Below are 12,507 nucleotides of genomic sequence, written 5' to 3'. Positions count from 1 at the left end.
AGGTAAATGTACTCTGCCTCTTCCCAGAGTGACCTTGGCAGCCAGCTGTGTTGCCCTTAGCATCAGCAGAAAGAAGGCTGTTGGTATCAGTGGGCTTTGGATCAGGCTTTAAAGACAGGGAAGCATTGCTTAAGGGGGAATACAGACATAATGGATAGCCCTGATTTCCCAGGTTTTGTCCCTTAGTGTTCAGGATATCAACAAGACACTTCAAACCCTAAAGAGTGATTATTGTAAGTCAATTATTTCGGCCTCATATGTTTCTGTAACTGTATATAATAATAAAGAAGAGTAAATCTCCCTAACTTACAAAAAAAGGCAAGTACTTTATTTATCAATAGAGATTTTAGCTGCTTTTTATACCATTGCAATGACTGAACAAATAGCATAAAATAAGCAAAGGAGAGTATAAAATCACTTTATTCCAGCTGGTATCCCAAAACAACCTTTTGTACAGAGTTAGATGTTTCAAGTATGGCACTTATATAAATAAGAGCAGAGAGAAGGTGATATATTCACAGTTAAAAGCAATGAACTCTGTTCCTTTGGTATGTGTGTCATCATAGGTAACTGTAGGTAAATACATAAGCTTGCTGACATGAACCAGCTCCATCTTATTTATGCACATATTAGGGAAAAAACTGAAATGTACTGAAATATTTTGTAGGTCACAACTAATGTAAGATGATTAAGGTCTCTGGTGTGTGTGTGGACAGGCAAACAAAAAAAATGGCAAAATTATATTCTGCATTTATTGTTTAGCATAACTAATTGTTGTACAAACTATGTTAGAAAATAGCTAGTAATACACACCAGAAATAAATGCTGTGATGTGGACAAACAAAATAATATCAGACATCCGTGAAATAGGTGTGCACAGATGTCCTGATCAAGCTGTGGTCAGGTTCCTAACAGTGCTGTTACCCTCCTTTTTAAACATGCTTACATTTGCACATTGCAACAGTTTCCCCCACCCCACCCCATCCCATATAGAGTATCCTTGCAGATTTTTAATAAGAACATTCTACACGTTTACAACAATTAGTCAGACACAGCCCAAACTGTAGTCTCATCCTAATGATGATCAAAAAGCTGCTCCATCGAAAGATAACACCCAATCATTAGAAAGAAAAAGGATAATAATAGTAACTGTGCTGTAAGGCTAGATCAAGCATGGTCTTATAGGTGTTTTTTCAGTCTTTTACATAGCACTGCATTTTGCATCTAGTTCAGTAAGTGCAGATCCAATACCTTAATGGCTTTCTTGGTGGTTTGATAAAATGCTTGCCTAAGCAATGTACCTTTCTCTAATGGTGTCTGGGTCTGTTCCACCTGGCACAGTGTTTCAGTTCTGTCACAGCCTCACACATAAGCTGAGTCACTTGACTGAGTCCTGCCAAAGTTAGGCATGCTCATTCTTGGCAGGTCCTTATTTCTGATTTCATATATGGATTTCCTTTTTGCCTGTACTCCTCTCACTGCCATTTTGATCTTTCTCCAGCCCAAGTGGTTCAGTTCTGCCAAATTGAGCACCACACAAATCCCACTGACAGCAAACATGAATACCAAGAATACAGTCTTCTCAGTGGGTCTAGAGACATAGCACTCTACTTCTTTAATGCAAGGGTATCTGTCACATTCGTACATGGAAGGGACATTGAATCCATACAGAAAATATTGTCCCACTAAGAATCCAATCTCTAGGGCATTTCGAAAGACCACTTGAATGATATAAAATCGAGAAATGCCTTCTTGCCGCCTCATCTTTGACTTTGTAGTTCTGATAGCAGGATTGGGGATTTCCTTCACTTCTAAGCAGTCTGGTTCTGCCTCTTTGGTGGAGTTCTCGGTGTTCTGCAGCACCCCATTGACAATGGTGTTCTTGATTTTCTTACTGTCCTCACGCTTCATTGAGTCCTGGTCCCTCTCCAAGGTGAGGAAGACAGTGGAGTACCTCCGTTCCCTCTGCTTAGCAGACTGGTGAACAGAGTACGTTATGAAGCAGAGGCTGGGAGTGCACACCATGATGATCTGGAACACCCAGTACCTTATATGAGAAATAGGGAAAGCCTGGTCGTAACAAGCCTGATTGCAGCCTGGCTGCAGCGTGTTACACACAAACATAGTTTGCTCGTCATCGTACACCGTCTCCCCTACAATGGCCACAATGAGTATCCGGAAGATCACCACCACGGTCAGCAGGATCCTGGAACAGAGAAGCCCGTCAGAGCGCGCCGCTGCCCCGCGGCCGGGAGCTGTCCAGTGCTGACCGGGCCGGGGCCGGGGCCGGGGCCGGGGCCGGGGCCGGGCCGGGGGTCGAGGCGCCGCGGGGCGCCACGGGCGGCCCGGCTAAAGCCCGGCAGTGGCGAGCGCGGGAGCGCGCCGCGGGCACAGCATCGCCGCGGCGCGCTCGTGTGCGTCCGTACGGATCACCCGCGGGCAAAAAGCTCAGGCGGCCGTCAGCCCACCCCCGCCCCTTACCGCGCCTGCCTTTGGAGAAAAGGCCATCAGATGGACCGCGTGGGCCCCCGAAAGCGCGGAAACGCACGGCACCCGGCTGCCCCGGCGGCGGGACCCCGACGGCGGCGGAGCGCCGCCAACTTCTGCCCCATAGTTGCCCCACTGACCCCTGGCTCCTCGGGGACGGGGCGGGCGTTGTTTGCACGAGCCCCTCGCCTCGGTGACCTATGCCGCGTATACACACACACACACACACACAGGCACAGAGAGAGAAACGCCACACGGGAGTGCTGCCCCACACGGCCGCGAACCCAGCCGGCTGGCCCCACTGCCCAACCCTTCCGGACAGGGGAGGTGAGCCCACCGGAGCCTCCCCGAAGCCTCCCTGTAGCCCTTACCTCCCTATCATAGTAGAGTGCTGCTGCACGGCAGCTTCCAGTAGCCTCTCTAGAATAGTCCATTCCCCCATCGCTGTTCATCCGGAGACAAAGACTTTTGCAAGCGGCGGGGATCTCTTCACTTCTTCCTTTTTTTCCCCTCCTTTTCCTTTGAGGGGTGGAGGGGGAAACAAACAAACGTGCAACCCCCCTCTGCCGACAGCAGTCCGGTGGCGGGGAAGCGGTTGGGCCCGGCAGCTCTCCCGAGGACGTCCGGGCCGGCGTGGCCCGGCCTGGCTCGGCTCGGCTCGGCTCGGCACGGCTCGGCTCGCCTGGGCTGACCTCGGGGCCCCGCGGCGGCCGCTCCCGGCCCGGCCCGCTCCGCTCGTGGCGCGGCGCGTCTCGGCGGAGCCCGCGCCGGGGAGGGAGGAAGGTTGGCTTTTAATGTCTTGCTGCCTCTAATCTGCCTTTAAGTAGTCTCCGCTTGCGTCACTGACAGGTTGGTGGAGAGCAGCCAAAAACAGCGCTAGGATTTTCTCATTTTTATTATTCTGGTGAAAATAAATGAACATATAAATACAATAAAACCGAAAAAAAAAAGAGGAGGAGGAGGAGGAGGAGGAGGGCGGGAGGAAGAACTCTCCGCGCTGGCACGAGGCTCGTTTTGCCGCCGAGTGCCTCCTCGCAGGCGGGCAGCGCCGCGCTCCCGGCCGGGCGCCCGCCCCCGCCGCGCCGCCGGGTCCCGCTCCCGGGCGCCTCCGGGCCCGCGCCGCGCCGAGCCCCGCCGGCCCCCGCCGGCCCCCCGGCCCCGGCCCCTGCCCCGCGCACCGCCCGCCCCGCCGCCGGCGGCACCGGACCACCCCGGCAGGGCCCCTTCCCAGGCAGCCCGGCGGGGAGCAGGCGCTGCCCCTCGGATGCTGCTTTGAAAACTTCCTTTGGGGTATGACTGTGACGCTTTGGCCCCTCCAGCTACGAGCACCTGGCTGCCAGCTGGAATTCCCGGGGGGCTGGCAGGCTTTACTGCCCTCCCAAAGTTTGACCGTGTTTTCTGCCACCCACGAAACAGTGGTGTCATGGAGCGATAACCTTACCTATTAGCACTGCTTACCCTTGGAAGATATTGGACTTAAAACTGCATTTTCATTCTCACCTGATTACAGATGTGTGCACAATATAAGCATCTTTGGGGAGAAATAAAATGCATAGCCATTCCAGAGAATTCGGAGCTTGAGGGTGGATTCATGCTAGGAAAGTCACCAAACCTTCACATAAATTATCTATAAATTGTGCAAGAATAAAGTGTTCTGGATAACTCCTTGCATTATAATCAGTCCACATATTTTATCCACCTGAATTATTATACTGTGTTTAAAATGCTATTTTCTATTTTGTTTGTACCTTCAGGGACTGAACTAGGGGTACTACAAAACAATTCCCCATAAAACATTGACACCAGCTGGAATCAGCTACTTTACTCTCTGATGGGGAAGCCTAGTGTGTGTTCTGTATTCTTCCATGAAGACCAATTACAATACCTTCATACCTGCTGTTCGCTTTGCCCAATTAATCTCATTTAAAAGCAACATAAGAAAAACAAGAAAAGTCGAATCACAATCTTCCTGCAGCCAAACTCAGTAAAAACAGACTGTTTCAGTAGCAGAACTGCTCAGACCACTGTAAATAGTGTAGTCCTTTGTGCTGCTTGCAGCTCTTTCATGAACCAATTCTAGCTTGTGTTAATGACATCAAGTGTTTTTTGAATAGATGGGACTAAGCTTCATCTGTTTAGAGGACATCTGTGTGTTTTAGACACTCCAGGGTTGGCTGCCTTTTCAGTTGGAGAGTGCAGATAGATCTCTGAGTCACAGGATACTGGGTCTATTGCCTGATTGGATCCCCTAACCTTTGAATTGGGAAAGTATCAAATGAGGGAAGAGCAGTGTACAGAAATAGGTAGATTTTTCTACCTATTCTACCTATTTTTCTCTGCACAGAAATAGGTAGATTTTTCTTCTCTCCCAGTCAGGGACCTGTGAAGAAGCATTCAATAATCTGGATTGTTTCCTTCCCACGCTGTTGGGAGTTACTGGGCAGACTGAGTTATCACTGTCTTTCCTTGAAATCTTACTATATTTTTCCTGAAAGTTGGTTCTCACACTTCCTGCATTTGTTTTTTATGTGTCATTTGTAAAATCTCCAGTTGCCTGCAACACGACAACTGAAAAAAGAGGGCATTTCTCTTTTTTTTTAAGTGGAATCTAGTATCTGGCTAAGTACCCTGACAGTTAACTGTGTCATGTGGACCCCGAAGCATCTGTTTGCAGATGGATCTGAAAATGAGAGAAATCAAAACAGTAAAGGGAGCAGTAATGTATGTGTAGAAGGAGAGAAAATGGGGAGTATAACAAGAAGCTGATGATGATAATCCTATTTAGCAAGACCAAACAGTGAAGGAAAGCCTATGGCTGAAATTACTGAAGAGAGGGGAAGAGATTTTCATTCACAGTCAAATATAAGAATTCCTATAAAGGAAAGCTATTCTCCAGCACTGGGATAGAAAAGCCATTTATGTGAGTTTTTATGACCAGGAAATAAAAAATAATCAAATTTTGATCAAATCAAATGCTGAACTTTCAAGGAACAGTCACTTAGTGCTTGCTGTGTGTGATCAGTTCTACTTTAAGTTGATAGTCCGGCTGTGGAAACATGGAAGAAAAATATCATCAATGAAAAGCTACATTATCATCAATGTTGCAAGCCTGTAAGCACTATTTAAAATAGCTTTTGCTGCAAATAGAGTTTAAAGTTAAATACTTTCAGGCATGTTCTTGCAGGAGCTGCATCTCAGTCCAAAGTAGATGACCTATCTTTTCTAACAGTAATCTCATATTCCCCACCAAAACCATATTCATGCGCAAGATAATTGGCCCTAGCTTTGGGAAAGCTTACTGAGTTTCAGACTTCAGTGACTTTGGAGAAAAAGAAAAAAATCAGTGTGAAAGTCTTTTTTGTGATGCCAGTGTACATCAAAAATTACTGGAAAGTTCAAAGGAGTTTGAGCTTTCACGAACTTACATATACAGTTTCTAGAACTATGAAGTGCTGTCTTTAATTAGAGCTCTGATGTACAGTGACAACTGAATTGATAAGAATCGATGGTGATGCTCTCCGAGTGTTTAGTATAACACTCAAGGGTGTATGAAAACTGCAATTATTTGCACTTCCATTATTAGTCACATGCACATCAGCAACTTGTGGACTTACCTGACAATTTGTCTAAACAACAAAGTGCTCTGACTAATCATGGTCATGACTGTAAGGGAGAGTTGTAGACATAAGAAGATTTTCAAATTCTGTAGGTTCATCTTAGGTTATACACCATTCCCCTGAATGCTTCAGCCTGTGGTAAAGCCAGGATTTGAACAGCAGCAAGCTGCCAAGGATGCTATACATGTATGTTGTATACATATGGTATTCACATTAGAAAATCATGCCTACATTTCATTCACAAGCATCCAGTATTATCAAAGCTTTGTCTCTCCCATGTTGCAAAGAACTGTTCCATAATGAAGTAGCAATATTGGATTGTAGCATGTCTTAATCAGTCCAGTTCAATATTTTGTCAGTTGAATATAAAGAAAATAAAATTAGTTTCACAGCCTATCTAAGGATAGGTTTTTAGGCAGGAGGGAGTGTTTTCGCTTATTTTTCTTTATATTTAAAAAGAATAAGTGTTCCACTACAGACAAAATTCAGTATAAACTCTATCGTTTCTAATAGGAGCTCAAACGACCTTTTCAAAAAGAAATCAAGACTTCAGAGTCTTGTTCATGTTCATGCTCAGATAGGACACTGGCTCAATGTTAATTCATGTTAAAATAATATAACCAACTTGATCTTGGATTAGGTTTGAAGAATGAGACTGTATGCCTCCTCAGCTTAGATGCCAAACTGAGGTTAATCTGTCTCTAAGAAGCTATAGGCCAGATCCTCTCTGAGAAATCCAGCCCTTTTGCTCTGCTCTGGTTTTGCAAAGGGTCCAGAAAGCAGCCAGATCTCTCAGGCTGCACGTTTCAAGTACAGAGCTGATCACACTGGGAACACAGGTAACGCAGTTCCCTGCAGCCTAATTGTGGATGGCATGACTGGGGTGGGACAGGGACCGCATGGCTAGTTTCAGACCCACTGTCAGATAGCTATAAATCATAGCATCCCTCCACTTTGCTATTTTCTATGCTGAGGTGAAGCAATACAAAAACAGAATCTAGATTCTACACAAGCATCCCTCACCTACTATCTCCTATTAAAAATATACATTTATCTCAAATTTATTCCAAATATTTTATTAAAATAAGACCTCTCACCTTTAGTACTTTCCCAAGGACCTTTCTTCCTGACTTGTTTTTGTAGTTGTTTGTAGTGGATGCATACCTGCAGCAAATAAATAAATGCTAGGTTTAGATTTGAAAACTACATGGCAAGTTACTGTATTTCATTGTTACATTAAAAAAACTGTTTCTACCAATTGTAGTTACATTTTAGAGACCCCAGAGATGAGCATTAACTTGGAGCAAAGAAAGAAATTTTAATTAAGAGCTGCAAGTTATTACTCAGATCGTGGAAAATGATAGATTTTTTTTTTTTTTAGTTTTTGTGAAATCTATTGCCCCACTTCCACTTTGTGATTGCACTTTCTAACTAGTTCCTCAAAGCACAGACTTTTCAGCATTACTTTTATAAAAATTTATTTCAAACAGTGATACGACAAGTACTTCCTTTCTGACAGTATTTGGTATAATCCACAACATCTCAGTAGTTAGCTACTAAACCGAAAATACCCATTTAAGACCTCTCATAGCCATCTGCTATGCCCTTTTTTCGTTTGGTGCCATGTGCGTATTAATGAAATGATTGCATCAGATTATATATTTTATTCATAAAACCATCTAGGTCAGCTGCCTCCACCTCTACTTTCCCTCTCATTAAAATGAACATTTGTGTGTATGTTGTCCCCTCAGTGTGAGAGTGCAATCCTAGCAGCAGTCAGCTGCTGTGTGCATCTTAAAAAATAAACCCCTTTCTGTGCTTTTTCTTAAATCAAATTTCTTCAAAAGATAATGCTTATAGTCACACCACACCCTGGAGAGTGCATTTTTCCTATAGTTTGAAAGGTGAAGAATTCCCAAAAGGTGCAAGATCTGGATACACTTATGACCAGTATCCTCCACAATAAAAAGCAACAATTCAATAACACTATCATTTTGCTGCTAAGAAATAGGTAACATGTTCTTCACATCCAGCCTTTGCATCAAAACTGTAAGCAGCAGGGCAAGCACTCCTGTTCTTTGTTGTGAGAATGGACTGCAATCTGCTTTTATACACTTCATGCTTGAAAGCAGTAAGGCATCAAGCTCACGGAATCCAGGGCTTTGTGTTGTGCATAAACAGACAAAATAGTCAGTTATCCTAATAATCCTGCCAAGGCTCTGTTATGAGTCAGAGGTCCGTATTTACAGCTGAAAGTTGCTACAAATAGAGAGGTCTTCGGTAAATCAAGGATATTATCAGTAAAGAAGGAATAAATGTGCACATGCATATTCACAGACATTTTAGCTAAGGGTTCATATCTTATGCTGAATTTCATGCAAGTGGGTTTAGTATAAGAAATATTAATGGTGGGGGCAAGTGCTAAGTCAATATTGCAAAATGTTCTGAAGAAAGAGAATTTAAAACATCTAAATGTGATTGCTTTAACTAGAAAACAAATTAAAAATATTGAACTTTTCTAGTTACAGAATATTTTATGCTTTGACAGATAAAATCATTCAAGTTTTGTGGAAGTTTTGTCACTGTTCACATGGGCCTTCTCATGAAAAAATTAACAGCTCAAGTCAATTTCCTTATAAATAATTTGGATATTTTGAGTCACAACTGCATTTACTTCTGGCATACATAGAGCTCCCAATACAGCTGAGTCTGTGCTCCTTATAAACTAATGAAAGTAAATTCCAACTTGTCTGCAGACAGATTGCAGCCAGAAGAAGGAAAACTTCATTGAAAACATCATCCTTATGAACTGACAGGCTCTGGAAGGAAGTACAGAAGTAAAGAAGTCCAGACGCCAAATCATTAGTTGCCCATCTCCTGTTATTCTCTTCTTTCTCTCACCACTGTCAAAAAAGCATTCACATTCTGCTAAAGCATCCATTAATACAGTTTCATGGACTGTGACGGATTTGTATTTGATGCTATTAGATAGTATAAGTGTAAATTTGTGACAAAATCTAACATGGATTCCCATTATAGTCTACATTAGGGTTCCATACTCACTAAAGGAAGAGAGCCTTTCAAAATACTTTGGACATAGACTAGCCTGAAGGATTCTGTATAATCAGATTTAGTAGCTATAATATTCATTGTAAAGATAAAGAGAAATATGCACATACTAATGTAATAATAAATTCAATATGGGAATGATTTTTTCCTAGAGTCTACTCTTTCAAAGATGCCTATTCAGAAAGACAGGCAGCACCATGCAGCTGACTATTGTCTGGTAAAATACCAGTCGATTACACAGCCACTGTGCCAAAACTGATACAGCATATTGGCTCAATTCAATTTGGCAAACCTTATATTCCTCTTTTCTTTATGAATTAAAAGGAGTTATGATTGGTAATCAAAAGAAGCTAGACTTTATTTTTAATCTACGTTATAATATCTTGGTCTCACGCTAGTCAATTTTTATGGTACTAACAGCAAAATTCCCACTGACTTTAGTGCACCCAGAATTTAAAAACCTTTATGAGCTGATTTACATCAAAACATTTTAAAAATCTCTAATGGCCAAATACTGATGATGAGAAAGTTAGTGAGAGTTTCAGAATATCGAGAATAGCAAAAAAAAAGATCAAATAATAAGGACAGGGTCCTGTATATTCGAAATCTAAGTAGCATTTTGAGGCTTCTCCTTTTCCCTAGAAAAAGAATAATTACTTATAAGAAACCATTCTTCAGTATTTCAGTATGAATGCACTCATATGATGCATTTTTTTTCAGACCTACTGCTTTGCTTTGCCTTGTCTACATTTGTCTTCATCTGAATGCTGAATCTCTGTACTCCTAGCTGCTTTCGATTCAGTGACATGTTTTATGGCAGAATTGCTTTCCTTTGTTATGATTGTTACACCACCATATGTCTTCAGTATTCCTTCCCATCGCTCCCCATCTCACCAGTCTCAGAAGAGAATTCACATTACATTAAAGCTTCCCTTTGGAGGCTATGCTGAAACAGTCCCTTGAAATAAGTAGGGCAGTGCAATGATTGATTTGAAGGTAAACTACTTCAGTGAATGGGAGTGAGAAGCAGGAGCTTAGTAAGAAATATAGAGGTTTTTAAATTCGTCATTCAAAGATTCCACAGTTACAATAAAAAGGGGAGACAAATATTTGATATACAATCCATTTATGTACATGCAAACACACAGGTGCATATGTGCGTAAATGCATGTATATGCGTGTGTTTTATAAATAGTGTCTACTTGCATGACGGGCTTGTCCTGAAAAAAGAAAAAGAAAATAACGTTTAACAGAAAATTCCATAGGAATTCCTATGCTATAGGATTGTATGAGACAATTTAAAAGACACATGTGGGGACAATATAATTAAATTCCATATGATTCTAGACATTCTCACAAGTAAGGCCCTATGTAAAAGCTATTGAGCTATGCTTTCACTGACTTCAGTATGTGTGGATCAGGATTCAGGATTATATAGCAGTGAGTTTGAGAGAAGAATCTGATGTATTCTCCAGAGTTTACTCACAGAGTATTTAAAATTGTTTTCTTCTTTCAATTTTAAAAAAGATATAAAAGTGACAATTCTTTACTCTAGAATTTCTATAAATCTCCACAGTTTCATTAGGAAGCACTGGTTCATAGACCCATGCACATCTGGAATTTCACAGGTGGTGATTTAAATTAGCAGTTTTGTCAGTTCCACAACTGTTATTAACAAACAGCATCTGCCCAGTCCTGAGGAGCATGTTTTGTTTTTGAAACACCATTTGTTATCCTTTCCTAAACAAAAAGTTTTTGAGGATGTGCATTTCATTAAATGTTTGTAATGTTTCTGTCCCAAATGGAGCAAATACAAATTTGGAATATCAAAATTTTCTGTGAATCAAAAATATTGAGTTGCATAAAGTTGTGGTCACGCTCTTCTATTTCTTTTATCCTACAGAAAATTGAAATGGTATATGTTGATTTAAGATCTTTATGTTGTGAAATCTTTGATTCATAACTTTTCTTTCAGAATCTATCAGAGAGCATGTATTTTTGACTATGCTGCAGGAAAGTTGTGACATAAGTAAGAGGAAAAAATAAATTAATTCTTCAATAAAACATTGCAGAACACACACAATCATGCATTATTTATTTCTGTGCTTTTCCTAAAGAAATTCAGCCCTGTGCATAATGTTGGTATGGTACTGGAAATTAAACTTTATTTTTCTGGATAACAGAGAAACCCACGTAATTTCTCACATAGGTCACAGTTGCTCTAGGGCTGCACTGATTTACACACATCCTATGCAAATCTGCCCTCATTTTTAGCTAATTACTTTACATTTTTGATTTGGAAATTCTGCTGCGTAGCTGTTTGCTACCCCTTTCATATTTTTCTGTACCAAAGTGGGGACTGTTTTCCTATGATAAACATATTTATTTGATACCTTGCTCCATAATCTAATCCTTGCTTCTTAATCTGTGTGCATCTCAGGAAATTTCACAGATATTCCATCTGCTTTACTGGGTGGGAAACGGAGCAGGCAAAGAGGTTCCTTTCTCTACCTTACCCGTATCTCCTTTAGGGCATTCCTCGAAGGTTCAGGGCCCTGATCTGGGCAGAGCGGTTCATACTAACAACAGTGCCAACCAGCTCTTGCAACAGTTGCTGGGAACTGTGTCTGCTAGTGCTTGGCCAGCTCCACATCTAGCTAAGGATCAAAGAAGAAAATGAAAACCTCATTCTCCATCTCTCCAGATTAAGCCCCTAATGCAGATCCTGAACCATAAAGTCTTTCACTTAAACTGTTGGTCAACTGAACTTTAAAAGATACAGTAGTATAACAACAGTGTAATAAGCTTACGCTTACATGCAAAAGGTAAATATTTTGTGTGTACATTTTTATCAAGTGCTATTTCATATTTGTTCATTAACAAGATGTGCTGCAAATATTTCATTGGGCTTTAGCTTCATTTTCTGTTTTCCAGGTTTTTAAGCATCTCTTGCGTTTGTGTGCCTGTATGTGCTTGGCACAAAATTGAAAAAAAAAAGAAAGAAAGAAAGAAAGAAAAGTTTTTCTTCAGTTACCCCCTTCGGAAGATCCGTATTTTGCACACAACTCCCTCAGTGCAGACTTGCTCAGGCTTGTTCAAACTAATAAGGTGGCCACTCTTCCTGATGTGGGTCAGAAAGCCTCCCTTTCCTCATCCAGATAATACCATTCACTGTCATCCTCCTTGTTCAGCGCAGAGCTATGATGGAATCCAGATTTTCTTGTGGAGACTTCACAGAACTGCTGTGTGGACAACTTGTCTCATCCCATAGCCTTCACGCTGCCTAAAAAGAGGAAATGGGTTACAGCGAGCCAACAAAACAGAAGGACCAAGG

General features: G+C 41.9%; 1 protein-coding gene across 1 annotated transcript; it reads right to left on the bottom strand.

Moving 5' to 3' along the window:
* Positions 1 to 402: 402 nt before the first annotated feature.
* Positions 403 to 3,192, bottom strand: GJD2 (gap junction protein delta 2). Its single transcript, XM_068946360.1, has 2 exons — positions 2,859 to 3,192; positions 403 to 2,206 (listed from the first exon to the last, which is right to left on the bottom strand). The coding sequence occupies exons 1-2, from the start codon at positions 2,927 to 2,929 to the stop codon at positions 1,363 to 1,365; spliced, it is 915 nt and encodes a 304-aa protein (XP_068802461.1). The 5' UTR covers positions 2,930 to 3,192; the 3' UTR covers positions 403 to 1,362.
* Between the last annotated feature and the right edge of the window lie 9,315 nt (positions 3,193 to 12,507).

This window comes from Struthio camelus, chromosome 5 (genome assembly GCF_040807025.1).
Source record: "Struthio camelus isolate bStrCam1 chromosome 5, bStrCam1.hap1, whole genome shotgun sequence".
NCBI classification, from domain to species: Eukaryota; Metazoa; Chordata; class Aves; order Struthioniformes; family Struthionidae; genus Struthio; species Struthio camelus.
The sequence above is the reverse complement of the archived record's forward strand: the minus strand, read 5'-3'. Positions and strand labels throughout refer to the sequence as shown.

Coding starts and splice junctions, on each gene's coding strand:
- GJD2 (XM_068946360.1), bottom strand. CDS start 2,929: ATGGGGGAATGGACTATTCTAGAGAGGCTACTGGAAGCTGCCGTGCAG. Junction 2,207..2,858: donor CACTCTACTATGATAGGGAG/GTAAGGGCTACA, acceptor TCTCTGTTCCAG/GATCCTGCTGACCGTGGTGG.